At 45.1% G+C, this 22,122-nt stretch overlaps 2 protein-coding genes across 3 annotated transcripts in view; one reads left to right on the top strand and one right to left on the bottom strand.

The window, feature by feature from the left end:
- Window positions 1-22,122, top strand: part of OSBPL10 (oxysterol binding protein like 10) — a 2,898,140-nt gene that overhangs the window by 178,388 nt on the left and 2,697,630 nt on the right. The window lies entirely within an intron of this gene.
- The window catches only part of CMTM7 (CKLF like MARVEL transmembrane domain containing 7), a 258,411-nt gene that overhangs the window by 83,967 nt on the left and 152,322 nt on the right, over window positions 1-22,122 (bottom strand). Inside the window, exon 2 of the mRNA XM_069648803.1 lies at window positions 11,286-11,459. Coding sequence (XP_069504904.1) covers window positions 11,286-11,459 — 174 coding nt within the window. The remainder of the gene's footprint in view (window positions 1-11,285; window positions 11,460-22,122) is intronic.

The following is a 22,122-nucleotide window of genomic DNA, read 5'->3' as shown; positions in this document are numbered from 1 at the left end:
AGGCACTCAGGATTTCAGCAGGTTTGGTCTTAGCGAACTTATCGTGAAGTTCTAGCAATGGAGATTTGGCAGAGTTCGACTTTTTCGCTGACTTCAAGCTCACCCTTCTGAGTTGCAGGATCCATCTGGGTACGGTGTGAGAAAGGCTGAAGGTTGCGGTGACGGTTCAAGCTATTGGTGGGAAGGGAATTACTTTAAGTAGTTGGAATTATTTAGAATTTTCTGGACATGGGTGAACCCCCACCCCCTTCACTCCCGCCTCCAGTGAGCAGAAAGTCACCAGGGCTGATAGTGACGCACTAGTGTGTTTTGTCTGGTGGAACGGAAAAACGCGGAGCAGCAAGTGTTTGTTTTCTTGAGTCGGATGGAAAAAGTCCAGGTGTCACTTTTCTGGCACTGACCCTAGGGTACCTCGGATGTAGAGGTCCTTCTAGTCTGGTGCGTTCCATGTTGCTTTTTTGGCACCTTCTCCATTGCCATTTGCAGGCCAGCCGGAGGCGTTTCCTGCAGTCATGACTTGGGGTGCAGCATGTGCCCTATTCACAGTTTTAGACGCAGGCCATCCATTCCAACTCTCACACCCTGATGGGGTTTTCTCAAAACCCAAATGCCTCCCGACTGAGGAGTGATTCACTGCATATGACCGTGCAGTCCACTCATTCTGCCTTACGGCGCAAAGTTTCTGGCTCCTCATCGGTTCCTAACCCTGGGTTGCTTTTCCTCCTTAGCACCCCAGTCTTTATCTGCCATTTCTCTTGTTCTTGGTGATCCAGTTCCTGGAACTGGAAATTGTCTCAGGGTGATGCAGTTTTTTTCCTGGCTCCACTCTTGTTTACCTTTCCCGAAGCAGGGTACTCCTGGTCCCCGCTTCCTCCTGATCAGCATTCCATGAGCGTCATGAAACCCCCAGGTCACCGTGGAGGAGGGGAACCAACGCCACTGCAACAGTGGAATGAATACTACCCAGGTTTGGCCAGTGGTGGATTAGAAATAAATCAGTGATTTCCTGAGGGACAATCCTGACTTTATCCACAGGAGGTAGGAAACAAAGGGACCGGTTGCATAAGCCAGAAAGGTCGCCTGGTAAAAACGTGGGTGATTACATTCAAGTGTTCTGAGTGGGAACACAACATCAGTGATGGTCTGAGGTGGAGACCAAACATTCCCTAATGGAGCAGAAAAACAGTCAATTGACTTGCAGAACAACTCAAATTTCCCAGAACCTCCAACGTGCTGGGGTATGGACCAGATGAGTGGTTGAGGTTTTTGGTGGGTTACATCAGCTGCTGTAAGAACTGGAGTTGTCAAAATTGTGTACTGTACTGTGTATCCATGCTCGCCAATTGGAAATACAATGCCTGAAACAGTCACAAGGTCAGGACTCTATGCCAGCAGTCACACTGGCTTGCAACTTCATCCGATTACAGAGGAAGCAACACAGTTCAATGTATCTGTAGCAGAAGAGGAACAGATCCCAGAGTCCAAGACAGAGTGCATTCAGGCACTTCGTACCGGCAGAGCGGGACATTGCATGCCTCCAGGTTCCACAAACCCAGCGATGATTACGATGACCACCAAGATAGACGTTCTACACGCTCCCCCTAAAGCAAGGCTGCAGAACATCTTTATGGACACCACCGACAGAGAGCTGGGCGGAATTGACAAAGTATGGAAGCGACAGACAGAAGAACAGTATCCAAGCAGAATCCCACGCAGTCAGATAATAACGTGCCCATGCAAAGTCAAGTCTCTTACAAAACAGACTTGCAGAATGGCAGGGCTACTGCAAGTTGCCTGCTTGTTAAAGCATTGCCATCATCCCAATCATTGCACAGTACCCCAAGGAGAGCTGAATGTCTAAATGCGCCCGGTTCACATACGAGGTTCAAATCCAAAGAGTGGCTGCATTTGTCACCCACACTCCGAGCAGGTAAAACGCTTCCAAGGGAAGGCTGGTCCATTCCAGAGTACCAGCTTTTTACGGACCCTAACAAGGTTGCACCACAGAGGTGTGGCGGTACAACTCTCTGGAAATTACCAGCAGCCTTCCTCTGATCCTTAATAATCAAACCAGAAAGTGTGTCCCAACAGGAAAAAGTGAGAGCTTATAAGTCCCTCTGATCCCTAGTCACTATGCACAATAACATCTCCAGCCAGTGCAATCACTCTGAAAAATCATGATACTATACAATCTCTGGAAAGCCCAATTACTACCACAAACCACAGCATGCTGCTTCATCAACACCCAGCCAACAGGCCAACCCTAGGGTCATTGAGGCATTTGAACAAGTCCAAATGTAGCACAACATTGCATGACATATAATGCTTGCTGAAGACAACATTGCAGTTATGTTGGCTGTAGCCTGGCTGGGATATTCAGACTAATTTCTTTTATAGAACTGCTGTATTGTCTTGACGCCGGAAGCAGTCACTTTCTGTAGAATTCTGATGGCTTGAGCGGTGTACGGCTTGACGTGTGGCTAGACGTTTTGAGGTCCTTTCCTCAAATTGTTCCAATTGCTGTGATCATCCTGAGCCCGTGTGCGAGCGCGTGTGCAGTGTTTGGAGTCCAAGCGGTGAAGCAGCAGCAAAAGATGAAAAGCAGGCTGCAGCGATGACCCTAGTGGAGCAGAGGTTGGTTAGTCGGAGGACTGCTGGGGTGTCGTGCCGGCGTTTGTAGAACATTGTGGGCCTCTAACTTAACCTACCTAACTAAGCCAATGCTACTTTGGATCATTAGCCCACGATCCCCGGGCGTCAGGTGAACTGGGGAAGCTGCGTGCAGCCTAATGGTTCTATAAGGCAGGTGAGTTACAACATAGCACCCTCCTATCTGTTTGTTTTAACATTGGGCCACAATTGAAGGCTGCAGGTGTTTCGAAAAAAGTTCTGACTTTTTTTTGTATTTGCAATGCAGCAAATTAATATACCTTATTACACCCCATCTTGTTTTTCTGCGGTATAATCTGTGCACTTTCCAGGATTTCAGTAAATACTTTCTCCTTTGTTGTACCCTAGTAGTATTAGTGACCCTCTCGTTCCCTGTATCATCAGGAGATGGACCGTCAACTTCACTGCAGGAGGAGAAGTAGGTACCCCCGCACAGTGTGGAGAATCTTGCACAAGGGGGGGTTGATTCAACTCCTGCCCCCAAAGGGAACTAGGAAGGTCCACACAAAGAAAATGACATCATTCTTTACACCAACCCTGGTTGGTGCGATCCCAGTTATGGGTACTGTAGACAGATGAGACCGTGGGACACCACTCCAGAGTCTTTGTGTCAGGGTCTAAAACACACACAGCTGACCTTTGGCTCCACGGATAATGTCTTTGTATCTTCTACCGTCATTTAAGTTAGGAGGGGCTTTTGATGCACTACAGTTTTGGTTGAGAAAATTGTCTGTGTGGTCAGCAGCACTTTTTCAACTGGTAATTGAAAGCCTAAACTGCCATTGTGCTAGTGTACACCATAGAAGAGTGTTTAGTGCTGCAGGAGGAATCTATGTGATCACTGCGCCACCGATAATGTCGACAATTAAATTGCTGACAACCAACCACTACAGGACAAGCAATGCAAATTCCTAGGACAAGAGTAAGGGAGTTGAGTGATGGTAGTGGCACCAGTAGCAGAAGTGAAAACTAGGACAGAGAGAAAAACAAAGGCCATGAGGATGCAGATTATTAGGATGGTAACATGCTTGTCTATTTGAGCTGGAGTAGAACTCAAAGCATGTACACTGCAGTTCAACCATCACAATTTTCTAGATGTTCCAACAGAGCTGGGGGACTTCTTCAAATCTTCTGGCTGCCCAAGAGAGCAGAGGCCACCGCTGCCCCCTCTGACTCGCCTGGCAAGCTCAGATATTCTTACCATTTTCAGACTGACAGAGCTATATGCCTCTTCCTCAATTCATCAGACTATCCACAGATCTGAGCCTCATTTTGTCAGATACTCCCACATAGATGACGAGACAGAAAATGGTTGCACACTTTCTGCTCAATGTGGAACACTCAGAACATGGACTCTTCCAGACTGTCTTTTTGCAGAGGGTGTATGCACATCAAGGTATACACCCCCTTTCTATGTCTGGGCTTGCCTGGTCCCTCTGTAACAATAGGCAAAACAAGTGGGCTCATTCCTTGCTTCTGGCCTTTCCACCAGCTCTGCTTCTTTCTAGTGGATAGCACTTTGGGCACTCTATACACTGCACCAGGCTTCACCTTCTCTGCATGGGTACGCAGCTTTCACCCTGGAGCTTGCTCAGTGTATCGGGTAGGCAGCTTTCACCCTGGAGTTTGGTCAATGTATCAGGTACACAGCTTTCACTCTGAAGCTTGCTCAGTGTATCGGGTACACAGCTTTCACCCTGGAGCTTGCTCAGAGTATCGGGTACGCAGCTTTCCCTCTGTAGCTTGCTCAGTGTTTCGGGTATGCGGCTTTCAACCTGGAGCTTGCTCAGTGCATCTGTTTGTCTTTAGCATTTTTAGCCCAGCTATCGCCTCTTTTTGTATGGCTTCAAGTGTATCTCTCTCTCTCAGCAGTGTCACAGACATATTTGACTCCTCTTGCCTTCACCACTGCTTGCTGCTTCTGAGGCAGTCATGGGCTATCACTTAGGGTAGTGCACTCTTTGGCACTCCCATGGCTCGCCAGCGGGCCACAGCTCCCTGGCATGCTTAGGACTTTCTTCCTGACAACACTACATCTCGCAAGTCCTGCTGACCACCTTGCAAAGATTTATGCTCCCTGGGCCACTGTGCTGTGGGTTTTGTCATGGTATACACCCTGTCTATGTCTGGGCTTGCCTTGTCCCGCTCTAACAATAGGCAAAACAAGTGGGGCCTAATCCTTGCTTCTGGCCTTTCCACCAGCACTGCTTCTCTCTAGTGTATGGCAATTTGGGCACTCAAGACACTGCACCAGGCTTCACCTTCTCTGCATGGGTACGCAGCTTTCCCCCTAGAGCTTGCTCAGTGTATTGGGTACGCAGCTTTCACCCTGTAGTTTGCTCAATGTATCAGGTACACAGCTTTCACCCTGGAGCTTGCTCAGTGTATCGGGTATGCAGCTTTCACCCAGGAGCTTACTTAGTGTATCGGGTACGCAGCTTTGACTCTGGAGCTTTCTCAGTGTATCAGGTATGCAGTTTTCACCCAGGAGCTTGCTCAGTGTATCGGGTACGCAGCTTTCACCCAGGAACTTGCTCAGTGTATCGGGTACGCAGCTTTCACCCAGGAGCTTGCTCAGTGTATCGGGTATGTAGCTTTCACCCAGGAGCGTGCTCAGTGTATCGGGTACGCAGTGTTCACTCCGGAGCTTGCTCAGTATATAGGGTACGCAGCTTTCACCCTGGAGCTTGCTCAATGTATCGGGTACGCAGTTTTCACCCTGGAGCTTGCTCAGTGTATCGGGTACACAGCTCTGGAGCTTGCTCAGTGTATCAGGTACGCAGCTTTCCCCCTGGGGCATGCTCAGTGCATCAGGTACGCAGCTTTCACCGTGGAGCTTGCTCAGTGTATCGGGTATGCAGCTTTCACCCAGGAGCTTGTTCAGTGTATCAGGTATGCAACATTCACCCTGGAGCTTGCTCAGTGTATCGGGTATGCAGCTTTCACTCCGGAGCTTGCTCAGAGTATAGAGTATGCAGCTTTCCCCCTGGAGCTTGCTCAGTGTATTAGGTACCCAGCTTTCACTCTGGAGCTTGCCCAGTGCTTCGGGTATGCAGCTTTCACCCTGGAGCGTGCTCAGTGTATCGGGTATGCAGCTTTCACTCCGGAGCTTGCTCAGTGTATAGGGTACGCAGCTTTCACTCTGGAGTTTGCTCAGTGCTTCGGGTATGCATCTTTCACCCTGGAGCTTGCTCAGTGTATCGGGTACGCATCTTTCACCCTGGAGCTTGCTGAGTGCATCTGTTTGTCTGCAGAATTTTTGGCCCAGCTATCACCTTTTTTTGTATGGCTTCAAGTGTATCCCTCTCTCAGCAGTGTCACAGCCATATTTGACTCCTCTTGCCTTTACCACTGCTCGCTGCTTTTGAGGCAGTCATGGGCTATCACTTAGTGTAGTGCACTCTTTGGCACTCCCATGGGTCGTGGGCGGGCCACAGCTCCCTGGCATGCTTAGGACCTTCTTCCTGACAACACTACATCTCGCAAGTCCTGTAGCTGACCACCTCGCACAGATTTATGCTCCCTGGGCCACTGTGCTGTGGGTTTGGTCATGGGATCGTCGCCATAGCCGAAAGACTGTTCTCTGTTGTTCTGGAGGACACTGAACACAAAGCAGAGCCTCACCCTCTGCCTACACCTCCTACCCCTGAACAACAGAATGCAGTACCACCTCATCCAGGGGCTCATTCTCCACCAGAGTTGGTCACAACCAGCCCGGGTCCAACAATTCATCCCATTCAGTCACCTCCTATGACATCTGCCCCAGGGTCTCTGTATTCATTACTATTGCCTTCTACTCGAACAGAGCCCACCAGCTCCCCTGATATTCCTCCACCCCATGGCACCCAACCTGGACCCACATCAACTGGGTCACTATCCGCCAGCAGCACCTGAAATTCCTCTTCATGAGGCATAAGCTCCAGGCCTACCTCGTCCCCTCTCCGACAGGATGCCAAGCTACATGTGCCACCGATACAAGATGCCATGCTGCTGCCCTGCCACAGCAGCTGCCTACATCACATCCAGCGACCCCCACATTCCCGAAGCATGTGAGCAAAACAGTTCCTAGCTCCAAAAGGTTCCTTGCTCCCTTTCCACTATCCATTTTCCTCACACCTCAACAAAATAAAAGTAGGAACTGCAAAAATCAACTGATAAAGGAATCTAAAGAAAGAAGAATAAATTAAAATCTGGGAAACCTAAGCATACGCAATCGGGACAGGGGAAACAAATACCCCCAAAATAAAAACTTGAAAAACACAACTACAAAATGTGAAAATTAACAGATAATGTTGTCAACGTGGAAAATGGGACAAACTAAGATGAACAGGGGGAAAGGGGAATGGGTAAAGTGGGAAGGAATGGATTGAAAATAAAATGAGCCCCACAGAAGAAATGCCCAAAAAGAAAGGGTTTTAAACAAATCTCCCCTCCAAAATACCTCACGTTCTGCACATTTTTCTCCTTAGCAGACAAAAACTCCAGTTGCAAGCCAACTGTGTAAACATCGCTTCCACGCTAAACAAAAACCTCACAGGAAGAGCAAGCATGCTGGTGTTTTATAGAGCTTAAAAATCTGAGAACATCTATGGGTCAAACTGGCTGCTAAACAATGTCCGCCGGATCTACTAGAACATATAAAAGGCCTATACACAGACACCTCTATACGTATTCGCCTATCCATGAAAGGCGAGCTGACCGAGAAAATCTCTATGCACAGAGGGGTGAAATAGTGTTGTGCATTGGCACCTGCTCTTTATAACTTTTACATCACCGATTTTGGGGATTTCATGAACCTCTGCAGACCTTTTCCACCAAAGATGGGGCCCATGAGAACAACTCAACTCTTATTTGCGGACGATTTGGTCCTGATGTACCACACGCCAGTGGGACTCCAAAGGCAATTAAATCAACTCCATAAATCCGCCAGGATAAACGACTTAGAGATAAACAGCAAAAAAAACAAAGATCATGGTATTAGGACAAGAGCGGCTGCCAAGACCCAATAAAACACCTAGCTGGTTCTTGAACAACATGGAAATCAAACAGTCTAACTGTTTCAAATACCTGGGGATTTGGATTACTACCCGCATAGAAGACTCTGAGTCGTTTGTGCACCATCTTAAAAAGGCTGATATGCTGGCCTCGCAGACATCTATACTAAAGAGAAAATATTGTAAATTCTCCCTGAAACCCCTTATGGACTTCTAAACTGCGAAAGTTGTCCCAGTCCAACGTATGGTGCGGAGTGTTTCGCGGAGCTACCAGCCATACTTTGGCTCCGTATGGAGGTTGCCTTCTGGAAGAAAGTACTGGGGCGGCCTTGTTCATTCCCTATTCAGGTGGTGAGGAAAGAACTCTGTTTGCATTCACTTAAATCAGCAGCTGAGTGGAAATTGCCAAGTTTGTTTCGCAAATGCAGCTGTTCAAATCCCCCTTACACTATTGATGGGATCAGTTAGGCGCTTGGGTCTAGGTCCATTAAATACCTGACCAATTGGGGATATTATGCCTCCAACTGCCTTGAAGACATAACCTGTTCAACGGAGGATCTGATGACTAACCCGAGTAGGGTGAAAACAAAACTATTTGAAGCAGATTGGATCGAAACTTTGGACGATGTTGGAAAGCTAAAACTGCATACTCAGCTGGAAATGGAAGTAAGGAAACAAGGTATGATCCAGCCATACTTAAAGAAATGCCCAAATCCAAAAATGAGGTCAGCTTTCATGAGGCTGCGATTTAACCTGTGTCGAACCAATGAAATCATTACGGCTCGAACTAAGATCAACAGAGGAACGGCAGACTGTAGATTCTGTAACAAAACAGAAACTAAGGAAAATCTCTAGCATCTATTTATGGTCTGACCATATTTCACTATGAAAGGAATAGAATACTTTGGCCGGTTTGCTGAGAGATTCATGACGCAATCGGTAGATGACTGGCTGCAACGGATAATTGGCGGAACACAAACTCCTCTGCTCATAGCTGCGGTTCAATAATATTGGAAGATGCTGGAGCCAAACTTGGAGAAGTTCTAATGGCCCAACCAATTTTGAAAAGACAATTAAATGTTTAAAACCAAGTAAATGACATAATGTAACCATTATCTATCAGAGAAGGACCAGTTGATAGACCATAACACCCTGGTCTATCTGACTTGTTGAACTGTTGGCTAAATGAAAGACGATAGTCGAGGACTTGAATAAAACCTGATGAATGATGTAAGATGGTTTTTGATTTTGCTAAAATGTTAAATTTTAAAATAAAAATGCAAATTTAAATAAAACTCTTTATGCAAGTTGAAGGTTTCAAATTGGCCAGTTGTACCATCTTGGGAGGTTCCAGGCTCCCTACTGTCACCTCCAACTTCGGCACAACTCAACCTCCAGCCTAACTAGAACTCAAAAGCTAGAAAAGCCTACTGGGCACCTCAGCCGTCTTCCTGAACGCCCCATGCAGGGCCCTCGGTCGGCCTATCCAGGCGGAGTTCGAGTAGTGCCAGAAGGGGCTTGCCATAACATTTGCAAACCTTAATGCATCATTTTCTTTAAAATTTAACTGGATCAAAAGAAATTAAAATGATGAAAAAAGATTTTTAACAGAGTCTGCCATTTCTTGTGTTTGAATAATATGACCAGACTGTGTTTTTAAAAAAAATTATAATTTAATGAAGTAGAAATTTACAACCTAGTCAAAGATGTGAAAGTGTGTAGCACAAGGCAACAAAGAGCTAGGCTTGTGGCTGTGTCAGCATTGTGGGAGGTGATTAACCCTTTTGTGAGGGAATACCATATTCTTTGCGCTTTGCAAGAGGTGGATACGGTTACAACCCACAGTCTGACACAATAAGTTACGAGATACTCATCACAAGAAGCACAGCTAAGACAAATGTGTTCAATGACAAAGGATCCTATATCCAAAATGCACCTCATTTGGATTTGTGTAGGTTCCTACAATTAAGAGAAGGGCATTGTATAATGTCCTGTGAGCGAGTACTTGTATCAGATGGCTATGTTTCTGTTGTTACATTACACGATAACAAATTTCATTAAAAATTATATTTTAATTGATTTTTCAGTATTTTGTCTAACAGGGTCAGGGGTCTGACCCTGGTCCAGGGGTGGACCCTCCCGGCTAGGCACAGAGTGGGTACCAGGGCACACACGAGAACCAGCCCAATCCCAGAGGCAAGTGAGGGGGAATTGAAGGAGGGGGCTCAGTCGTTAAATCTGCCATGAATGTTAATGTTGGTGCCACCCTTTGTTGCAAGATGCCTCACACTATTCTTGCTGGACAAGGCTATCTTTACCTTTTTCAGAACTGCAACTCCCAGAATTCATCTGGCAGCAACCAAGAAAACCCCGCCCGGAACCTGGAGAATGAGTCCAGAACAGAATGGATTGGGGATATTCTTGCCAAATAGAAATGGAACACCAAACACCTGACCTGCCATCCCCAGACAGACACCAGGTAAATGGCGGGGCAACACCAAACGAACTAGGAGGGTAGACAACAAAATTCACCAAGAATAATACCATCATAAAACGAGCTGCCTGAGCAACTGGCTGCTACTTTTGAGCTAGAGATTGAAAAGGGGATGGGGCTAATAGGAGTTTTAAAGCCTTACACCCGACCAGCATACAAGGGTATCAGATAATATTATCCCCACCAAAAATATCGCCGTGTATATGGTTGTCGGGAACGGCTATAGGCAATATTATTTGTGGGGATAAAATTAGGGTTTTTTGGGAGCATGGGTTGTGGGGGTGCCCCCCGCTCCTTTTAAAATAACACAGGGGTTGCGTGGGTGTCCCCCGCAGGTTTCATGCCGTAATATCTCCGCAAAGATATGGTGATATTTTTGGATGGCGATATTTTTGCAGAGATATTAACACATGGGGACAAAAGAGAGTGGGACAACTGTCGGAGACAGGGAGAGGGAGGAGTAGAGAAGAAGAAGTAGAGAAGAAGTAAGATTAAGGGAGAGGAGAGAAAAGGAGTGCTTGACAGACAGGCTGAACCAGAGAGGGTGATATCAGCACCATCCCCCACCCCCCTATCAAGCCATTTTGGCAAACCTGGGGAGTGTCAGGCTCGTGCATCTTTACAGGATTCCAGGAGGGAGAGGCAAAAAATAGGCTTGTTTGCCTTTAAGCAATCCCAGTAGCCAGAATATAAAAAACAGTAGGGGTTACCTGCCTTTAGCCTCCCACCTGGGGCATAGGGATGCGTGGGTCAGGAAGACAGATTGCTAGCAAGAGACAAGAGAGTGATGGCCCTTTGTGTGCCACCATTCAACCTGCTGCTAACAAACACATTATTTATTTCAAGAACTAATTACAAACACCCTTTTGTTGTGTGGCTCATTTTGCGGCCATTTGTGACATTAGTTATGAATCAGTCTAATTGTTTCAACAAGTTTTTTTATATGCAATCAACACACACATTACGGCTGGTAAAAACTATCTAAATAAAGGATAGGAAGCAGAGAGCTGTGGCAGAGCAATGGTAGTTACTCAGCATAAAAGGAAGGACTTGGCACAGGGTCCAAATCTCAATGCAAACAAGACTTTCAGCGGGAGGGATCCTGGAACGAGAAGCGCTGTACTTACCGCAAGGGGCCAGTTGAGGCAGGTTAGGCTTCTGTATATCCGGAACACATAGATCAGGTAAAAGATGAAAATCATAATCAGGTCGCAGATGGTGACCACTTCAAAGAAGCAGTAAGCTGGGTACTCCGTCCAAAGAGAGCATCGAACGCAAAGAAATCCGATCAGCAGGCACACCTTGGAGAGAAAGAACACATTGCAGGAGTTATAGGTCTGCTGACCAAAATCCAAAAAGGATTTACAGAGGTGGTGAAAAAGGGTATATATGCATCACAAGACCTTCCTACGTGAAGAGCACTTGGATTCCATCACTCGCTGTTCTACCCTGCTCCGAGTCTTTGCTTTAATCCGACCTTGCACTGCCTCATTCCAGTTGACTAATGCTCGCTTCCATTCCTCCAAGCCCACGCTTCCCACTCTCTCCGTGTTTACTATGGATTCCTCCCCTTGTTCCCTTTCCATCTTTCGCTCCTCCATTGTGCTGCCTCCTACAGCTTACCTCATATTTAGCTACATCTCCTCCACGTTTCTCACAATCCCCCATCTTCATTAATTCCTCCTAGTTTGACCCCTTCACTCATGCGTTCCAGTCTTTACTTCCATCCTTGTATGTGCCCACCCATAAGGTTATCCCCAGGTGGCCCTCTATTCTTGCCTACGATCCATCCTCCCGATGTCCTCAGCTTGACTTGATTCTTATTTATGTATTTAATCATTTATTGTTTGCTTGTTAGGCATTTATACAATAAGAAAAAACTATTTCAAAGCGCCCACAGGGCAGGGAGGGAGCGAAGGTGGGAAAAACATTACAACACAATATTTAAGGGCAGAGGGGGGAAGAGAGAGAGGGACGAACCTACTATGCCTTGTGAGTATTCAGAACGTGCAAGTGCCATAAAAGAAGGAGGGATGAGGGGGTAAGTGCTGGGGAGTCCGTGCTCGTGGGTGAGCCATAGACAAAGTGCTAGGAATGTTGAGTGCTACACGGCCTGGGCCGCGGGAGGCGCAAGTATAGGTTTCCTACAAGGCTGTGTCCTTGCACCAATCCTCTTCAATCTTTACGTTGCTGGCCTTGAAGATCTATGGACGTCAGACTCAACTAATCCTGTTAAATTGGGCAACATCAGAATAAGTTGGTTTAGCTTTGTTGGTGACTTGTTATTTCTTTATTAAACCCCTATGGGAAATCGGAATAAATGACATCTATTTTCTGAATATGCTAAACTGAACAACATATTGATAAATGGGGCCAAGTCTAAAATAGTCATATATACCAACAAGCGCAACCCAAGACAATGCACTGGATGGTCGGTGACTCGAGGTTGGATAGCGTCCCTTCGATGCGTTATCTGTGGTTTTGCCTTTCTAACACGGCCTCTCAAGTCAATTACATGACCAATTTGCGATCCAAAACTCAACCTCTGGTGACCCAAATGAAAAGAGTCCTGATAAGACTATTGCGTTTTTTGCTCGTACCCCTTCCGACGATTCTATCTAGTGAACCTACCATAATCTATGGCCTAGATGTTTCTTTGCTGGTTATGGGCAACCTCCATAATACACTACAGGGTGGATTGTGGAAGCGGGTTCTCAATTTGCTGCTATCTGTCCTGAATGCTATTATCAGACATGAGCTTGGTCTAATCTCACGGAACACTAAGATACTTTGGAGAACACTATGGCCCTCATTACAAGTCAGGCGTTGGACCATGGTGCTATTAGCACCATGGTCCATGCCGGATTCCGCCATGGTGGATGGCGGAATTACCGCCCCATTCCAAGGTGAGTGGGGCGGTAATTCCCCATTCACCATTTGCCCTTCCCCATTCCCATTTTTGCCCCATAGGGCATAATGGGGATGGGGAAGGCGCTAATTACGGCACCGTAAATTACGGTGCCGTAATTAGCACCAAGGTCGCTTAGCGCCTTGGACTTTAACGCCTGTAAAAAGCAGGCGTTAAAGTGTGAATCAGGCTTTAAGGGTTAACGGCGCCGACGGCGCAGTTAATCCCTTAACGCCTGACTTGTAATGAGGGCCTATGTCTATATTCGAAATTCTGATCTCCTTATAATTCATTATACACAGATTTTGGCGTAATGATAAACACACGTTCACTACCCGCCATTAAAAGTTTAACTGATCATATGAATGAAATACTGCACACAAATTTGAGTCTGATCATGAAGAATTGATGAATAATCCACTTACGATAAAAAAAAACCGATATTTATAGGATTGGTGGGTGACCGTAGAGCAATTGGCTACATATAAAATGTACAAAGTCTTTGCTGTCTTTACAAGAAGAAGAGACCAGTTTTTGAAATGCATGTGTTTATTTCCTTCTTGCCGAGCTAGGCCTGTGTATATGAGGTTAAATTCAATCTACTGCTTGCACTTAATTGTAAGGGACTAAGATGGAACATTTTTTTGTCTGAACATGTTTGTAGAATGTGTTCCAACAAGGATGAACCAGAAACACTAAAACACTTAACATTGTATTGTCCGGGGACTCTTCTAACACAGCAATATCTTCAGTCTTTTATTAGCGTTGATTTTACTAATGCAGACCAAATAATGTGGTCCAGATTGATGGAAGGATATATTGGTTCTCTTCTTTTTGCCATATAGATTCCTTGTTTCACTTTGTGGAATGTTACATTAACAAATTTTACCACAATATCATTAATTGAATTTCCTTTTTCTTTCCTTTAAGGCTTTGCAATGAATTGTTGTATTTTGTTCTATTTTTATATGTTTTACATGGAATGCTCTTTTTGGAATTTTCTGAAAGGTTTATTTTTAGACCAAACAGAATAAAAAACATTAAAAAAAATGGCTATCCTCAAGTGGCCCTCTATTCTTGTCTAGAATCCATCCTCCGGATGTCCTCAACTTGACTTGCAAATGTCTCAGTGTAGACAGCCACATGCTCTAAAACAGCTTTACTTCCATCCTTCATCCTGTGCCCTTTCTACAGCTCTTACCATCTTTACAACATTCGTCCCAATATAGTCCAGCCCCCATGTTATCAAAAATGTACTTGTATTCAACTGTTCCTATGGTTACTTTTATCCCTCACATGCTTGCCCCTCTTCCTCTACCATTCTAGTCTACCCAGGGACAACCTCTATTCTCTAGGCACTCAGCTCTAAGATGTATTTATTCACATTTGTTGAGCGTGCAAGAGCCCAGGGGCATCGTGGCACTGGTTACAGACATTTTGTTTCTTAGTTACAGATCATATTCTTGGTTACAGTTGGGTTGACACTTGCAGAAGAGAGGAGTGGGATTAGTTGAAGAGGGTGGTTTTTAGATTTTTCCGGAAGGCGAGGAGGGACTTTTCAGCTCTGATGTCAGCAGGTAGAGAGTTCCATGACTTAGATGCTATATATGGGAAGCCAGCCCACCGGCTCTGGTTTTGTTTATGTGCGGGGTGTGTAGTAGATTGGCGTAGCGCGTCCTGTCTGGACGTGTGGAGGTGGATTTGGTTATGGTCTCAGATAGGTATGTGGGTGCTGTGTGGGTGAGGCATTTATGGGTGAGAGTGAGAATTTTGAATGTAATGCGTTCTTTGACTGCGAGCCAGTGTGCTTCTTGTCTGGCATGGGTAATGTGGTCTCTTTTTGGAATGCTGAGTGCTGCTCTTAGAGCATTGTTCTGCGTGATTTGGAGTCGGTTAATGTTTTTAGCTGAAGTACCTGCTAAGATGGCATTACAATAGTCCAGTTTAGCACCGACGGTTGCTATGGCTATAGATAGACGGTTCGGTTTGGAGAGGTATGTCTTTATAGAATTTATAAGTTTGATGGTGTAAGCTGAGGCGGAGGAGATGGTGCTGACTTGCTTTGTCATGGATAAGGTAGAGTCAATGTGAACTCCTAAGGGCTTCACAGAGGTAGACACAGGGATTATGGTTTTATCTATGGTGAAGTTGGAGTATGATTTGTCAAGTATGGTTAGAGTTGTTTTTAGACCTAATTAAATGATTTCGGTCTTTTCCCCATTGAGGCAAAGGCTGTTGGCTGCCATCCAAGCCTGGATGGTGGAGTAGATTAGGTTCAGAGCTTCAGCATCTTTGTGGTATACTCCAGAGAGTGGTAGGAATACTCCAGAGAGTGGTAGGAGTACCTGGGTATCATCAACATAGTTGGTGTATGCAATACCCAAGGCGTAAAGCTGGTCGAAGAGAGGCTTAGTGAACAAGTTATATAGAGTGGGAGCTGTGCGAGAGCCCTGAGGGACTGCACAGTGGATGGTGGTGGAGGCTGCGTTGGCAATGTCGGAGAAGACCTTCATGGCCCTGCCCTCGAGGAAGGAGGTAACCCAGAGTGCTGCTTCTTTGTAGAAGTTTTCTGATTGGGTGAGGTGTGAAGTGAGAGTCTTGCGGTCCACCAGATCGAACGCAGCCGAGAGGACTAGGAGTAGCAGGAGGGCTGGTTTTCCTTATTCCAGGATTTGTGTGATCTGGTTTTTTAAATCTACTAGGGCAGTTTCCATACCGTGTACTTTGCGGAAGCCGGATTGTCTAGTACCGAGGATGGAGTGGGCTTCAAGGAATTGTTGGATTTGTCAGTGGGCAGCCTTCTCCAAGATCTTGAGGAGGAAAGGCACTGTGGTTATTGGATGGTAGTTGTTAGGTTGGGTGGGGTCTAGTGTGGGCTTTTTGAGAAGGGGCGGACCCATTCTCAAAAAGGCTGGTGGGGATGATGTCGGTTCTGAAAGAGGCATTGATGAAGGCGGTTAGTAGAGGAGCAAGGCTGTGGGCGCAGTCCTTGATGAGCTTAGGAGGACAGATTTCTCCTTTGCAAGTCAAGAGTTTTAGGTTTTTGAAGATGCTATTGACTTCAAGTTCAGAGATGTCTCTAAAGGAGAAAAGGGGCTTGTTAGGAGGAGGCGTGGATTGAGTCTGAGTTACTCTAGTATTGCGGGGTAGAGCATTGTAGTGGCACTGAATTTTTTTTTGCACAAGATTAATTTTTATTAAGCATGGCTGCTTGAATACTGGCACACTAGGTTTCATCTTTGGTGATCTCGTCGGGGAGTTTGGGGGAGAGGTAAGTTCCTTAAATATGGCAAAGATTTGCTTGGATTGCGAGTTCGCATTAGTGATTCGAGTGTTAAAGGCGTTAGATTTGGCTTTGGTGATGGCATCTTTGTATTGCTGAGAGATTAGGTTGCAACAGTTCTTGGTAGTATCGCAAGGGTTGGTTGCCAGTTTTTTATGCCTCTCTTTTGCAGGAGCGCATAGATTGTAGTTTGTCCGTGAACCAGGAGTTAGAATAAAGAGTCTTTTTTCCTTTTTTGTTTTCTAGTGGAGCTATGGCGTTGATTGCCTTGGATAGGGTATTTTTGTAGATGTCTGCTAGGATGTTTGGGTCATCCGAGAAAGGGTGGGCGAGTGCTGGGATGTTAAGGTACAGGTGTAGATTGTCTGCGTTGCGTTTTTTAGAGCTTCTGGCTTGAGTGGGAGTGGCAGGTGAGGGTTTTTTGATGCTTGATGTGATAGGTAGGTTGAATTCAATATAGTTGGTCAAGTGGCACAGCGAGTAGAGCCTGCTAATCCAGGTTCGAATCCCGGCAGGGCCAAACTCAGCCTTTCATCCTTCCGAGGTCGATAAATGAGCACCACACACCGTGGGTAATAATAAGCAGCGCTCAGATACCTGAGGGTTCGTAGCGCTATATAAATGCCAAATTATTAGTTGTGGTCGGTCTATGGTAGTGCTAAATTGGCTGTGATGGTGGTGAGACTGTTATGGTCGGCGACCCAGTGAAGGGAGCGGCCTTTGTTGTGAGTTGGGGTGGAGATTCTTTGTGTGAATCCCAAGTCACTAAGTTCTTTGACAAATGTGGCAGCAATTTTGGCCTTGGGTTAAGTCCTAGGTTCAAGTCTCCAAGTAGGAGGGTTTTGGAGGATCCTTTGTTGTTGCTGACTAGGTGGATGGATCTCCTCCTTCATCGCCAACCGCTCACAAATCATGTTCCTCCTCCTCTGCCCCCGCCCAGTCTCCAAAGCGGTCAAACAGGGGACCTCCCCGTTCCCTCTCCTCTTCAACCTCTACCTAAGCCCCCTTACTGCACTCACCTGCTCATATGACCTAACCTGATACAACTATGCCGATAACACTCAGATCATTCTCAACATTCTCAAAACCCTGGCTTCCTCCCATCCTGACATCACTTCCTGCCTCTCAGGAATTGACCGCTGGATGACGGCTAACCACCTTCTCCTTAATCCTGGTAAAACCAAAATCTTGATCTTCAGCAAAACGTCGCTCTTGTCCCAACCCACCCCCTGGCAACCCTCCCTAGGACCCCCCCAGATGTAGCGTCGAGCTCGGTATAGAACCTTAGATGCCCCTTGGACTCGGATCCAACACTCTCTTATCACATCAACGACGTGTACAGATAAAGCCATTTTTACCTCTGCATTCTCAGACGAATCTTCCCTTAGCTCTCTTACCCTCACAGAGTCCCAGCAATCCTGGCTATCATTCTTTCCCACTTAGGCTACTGCAATTCCCTCTATCTGGGCGCCCCTATCAGCTTAGAAAGCTCCAACGGATCAAAAACTCTACAACTAGGCTCCTCCGTGCCCTCTCACCCAGAGATCACATCACTTCTGCCCTTCAGGTGCTCAACTGGTTTCCTATCATCCGACGGGTGACTTTCAAGGCCATGTGCTTAACACACCGTGCCCCCTACACAAGACAGACACTGAATTCCTCCAACACAAGCTTACATGATACCAACCAATCAGAAACCTTAGTTCTGGCTCCTTGCCCTTCGCCAGAGTTTGAGGATCCTCGTTCTCTGTCCAATCACCCACCCTCTGGAACTACCTTGCACTCAGCATCCGCCAGGAAGAGGATCACCTCTCCTTCAGGAAGGCCCTCAAAACCTGGCCCTTCCCTCCAGCAACCTGATGAACCTTTTCCGACTTCATGCTTACTTTCATGACCCCTAGATCATGAAACTGTTTGCGACCTGCCCAATATATATCCTTGAACACAAGATAAAGTATAATCTCGGAGCAAACCGGACAAACCAATTCCACAGGTACTTCTAAGCAGATTGCCAACTGATGCTCAAGGTATGTAGTTATGCACCACTTTGGTGGACACTAGCCGCAGGCACGGCTGCCCGCCTGCACGCATTCGCACCATACACCAGACTAAAACTCTATGGATAACATCTCTGCCATCAGAATGCATCCAAGTCCAACAACAAATAATTTTGTCTAGCTGGACACATAACGACTCTCTTGCATTTGCACATTCTACTGACCATCTCTCAGCACCCATCCACATGCCTTATCATCATTGGTAGTTTACTGGGGCTCGGCCATCCTACCCATTTTTCTATTTGGCCAAATGCACACATGCATTGTAACCCTTCTGACAATTTTGCCATGCCTGGACTTCGATCGCCTGAAGGAATTCCCCCGACAAGCGCAGTGAGGCCATAATAATGGGATAAAGGCACTTTTTAAATGACAAACTACTGTTAATACTACCAAATTAGTGTCCACCTGTTGTGCTCCCCATGTCCACTCAACTTTTCTGGGACCTCTCTTTTTGCACCCCTTACATTTATTTGAGTGTATTTATTTATATAGCGAGGACCTTAACAATGAGTGATATACAGAGCGCTGTACAAGGTTAAAAGAAAAACACATTTCACAAGTTTCAAGGTCGAAACCAGGACCTTAACGGCAATTAATATAACAATATATATCTGATTATTCAACACAAATATAAAATTCCTATGAAAATAGAAAAAGTTTGTATCAAAATATGTCAAAAAAACACTATAAAGTTACAAAAAATACAATTCCAATGAAAACACAAAAGTAGTGGAATATTTAAAATACAAGTAATAAAAGCCTGAATGTAAGCAAAATTAATTTCTTCAAAAAAGGTGAGTTTCCAACAACGTCCTAAAGTGCAATAGAGAATCAGCCTTACGAATGTGAATTGGAAGGGAATTCCAAAAAGTTGGGGCCGCAATAGAGAAAGCTCGTATTATGTTTGCGCTTTCTTTGCCTCTGGGAAAAAAAAGTGTTAGCTTATCTTTATTTCAGGAGTTCTCATTTCCACCTAAAATACACAATTTCTAGGAAAGATAAACAGGGTGGCCTAAATGAAGAGCTTTAAAAGTCAGGCAACCTAATTAAAAAATAATCCAGACCTGCAGAGGCAGCCAATGTAACAGCCTCACAATCGGCACTACAGAGTCAAAATGACTGGTGCAAACAATCAGTTTAGCAGCACTGTGTAAAGCTATTTTCAGGGGGATTAGGGTAGCGGCAGGGACGCCCACAAGTGAAGCATTCCTCTCCATCCACATGAGAAAGAACCCAAAATTGGACGAGTGCGAAAACAGCTTGATGGTATGAATGGTTTTATTTTCCAAAGTACTTAAAGTTGATGATGGGCTGTTTGCACTATCTTGTTTATGTGTGTATTTAGGGAATGCTCGGGATCCAGATAAAAACTTAAAGATTTTACAGCTGTCTTTGAATCCAATTGTAAATTGCCAGAAAACAGAGATAGTGCCTCAGATTTTCCCAAGACCAAACCAGATGAATTCAGTTGTGAAATTACTGAATTTCAAGCATATCCACTTCAACCAGGATTCGATGTCAAGCTAATATTGGTGTAGTCTAATGACTTCATCTTCTGATGACACTTGGAGATACAGTTCTGCATCGTCCCCATATTGATGGATGGAGATTCCATACTCCAGTGTTAGATCACCCAGCGGTTCCATGAAGATACAGATTGAAAAGAATGGGTAGTAAGATTCAACCCTGTGGGACGCCACATCGCATAGGGAGGTAGGAGGAATCATTAGCTCCCATCTTAACCATTTGATACCTATTTGAGAGGAAAGACTGGAACGAGTTTAAAACAGTGACCCCTACTACCATGCGATGTGCCAAGATGTTAAGTAGCACAGAGACAGAGGCAGAGGCAGGCACCGCCCCCATCAGTAATGCGAAAATTGACATCCAACACTTAAATTGTCACTGACTCAGTGCTGTGGTCATCTCTGAAGCCAGACTGAAATGGTTGCAGTAAATGTGCATTATGGATGCAGTCGTTCAATTGCAATGCTGCAGATTTTTCGAGCATTTTGCCTAAAAATGGTAAGTTTAAGACAGGGCGATAGTTTTTTTATATGCTCTGAGTTCGAGATTACTCTTTTTTAGTAGTGGGCTAATGATACCAGTTTCAAAAGCATCTGGAAAGAAACCCTCTTTGAGAGAGGAAACTGTAATGTGAAAAGGCATGTCCGATGCTTTCATGGATAATTGTTTCATAATTTTCGCTGGCACAGAAAGTTGGTCTCAGAGTATTGACTATGTTTTGGACTTAGTCAGGTGTAGGAAGAGATAAGTGTCCCAAGTTAAATGCAATGATTTACCGACTCCTGCAATCATTTATTGGCTGATCCTTAAACTCTGTACAGATTAAGGGCCTCATTACATGGATGGCGGTAAGGGTTTACCGCCTTACTACGAAGTCCCTTTGCGGGTTGGGGAATTTAATGCCTGCTTTTTGCAGGCGTTAAAAACCAACCCGCAAAGGGACCCAGGGAGCTAATTAGCGCCTTCCGCATTCCCACAGAGCCCTATGGGGCACAAATGGTAATGGGGAAGGGCAATGGTGGAAGGGGGAATTACTGCCCCGCCGACCTTGGAATGGGGCGGTAATTCCCCTTTCCACCAAGGCGGTGCCGGTATTTTACCGGCATGAACCATGGCGCTAATAGCGCCATGGTTCTCTGCCATCCGTGTAATGAGGCCCTAAGTCCACCTTATTGGTAAATAACTGATTGAATTTCTCTAACTGATTGAATATCTCACATAATTCTATGGATGGTTCAGTGATAGCTACTTTCACAGAATTAATGCATTTCGGAACAGTACTAAAAAGGAGTTTTAAAATTAAAATTAGTTGAAATTATAGGTTTGGAGTAAAAACTTCTTTTAGCTTCCTTAACAAGCCTCTTCCTCTCTTAGTGCATAGTTTTTGCAAAAATCAACTTCAGATTTTTAGCAGTGCCAAATCTTCTTGTGTTTATGAACAAGACGTTTGTTAATATTTCCATCAGAAGTATACCATTAATTAAATGGTTTTTGCCTAATCTTTATTTTCCAATGGAATGGTCTCATCCAAGACCTTCTGCAAAACTTCAGGATAGCCTTCAACGAGATCATTTGTAGCCAGAGAAAGATAAGTTACAAGTGCTTCTGGTCAGTCATTTTGTTTACCATTGTAAGAGGTGGCAGAAGTCAATATGGAGAAAGGAATTAAGAAATTATCTGACCAATCAAGTTGAACTGGGATTCCACAGTGCACAAGCGTTGAGTCAGCAATATTAAGTCAAGTACATTTCCTTTTTTATGTGTTGGTAATGGAGCATGTTGAGTTGACGTCAAATTTAAAATAGATTGAGACAAATCATTGAAAAGTGACTTTGTAAAACCATTAGGTGGTACATTAAAACTGCTTAAAAAGATATTCAAAGAATGAAAAGTAGCAGCTTCACGTAGTAAGTTAGTAAATTCATTTAAAGAAATTAGAACAAGACTTGGGCGATGGTAGATCAAATGAAAAACAGCAGTGCTTTTGTCCGACAAACAGCACGCAATGCCTAAATAGTAAAATGTGGAAGGTACGATACACTAATAGTTTTACATTTCAACGACTGCAACACCTCGTCCTCTCTTTCCAACTCTGTCCAAGTGTCAAATAGATTAATCTGAAGGTAAAATCTCAAAGAGTGGGTAAGAGTCACTGTGAATCCAGGTCTCTGTCAAGAATAATTGAT

The sequence above is a fragment of the Ambystoma mexicanum genome, chromosome 2q (assembly GCF_040938575.1).
Source record: "Ambystoma mexicanum isolate Mex_15411 chromosome 2q, UKY_AmexF1_1, whole genome shotgun sequence".
Lineage (NCBI taxonomy): Eukaryota > Metazoa > Chordata > Amphibia > Caudata > Ambystomatidae > Ambystoma > Ambystoma mexicanum.
The sequence above is the reverse complement of the archived record's forward strand: the minus strand, read 5'-3'. Positions and strand labels throughout refer to the sequence as shown.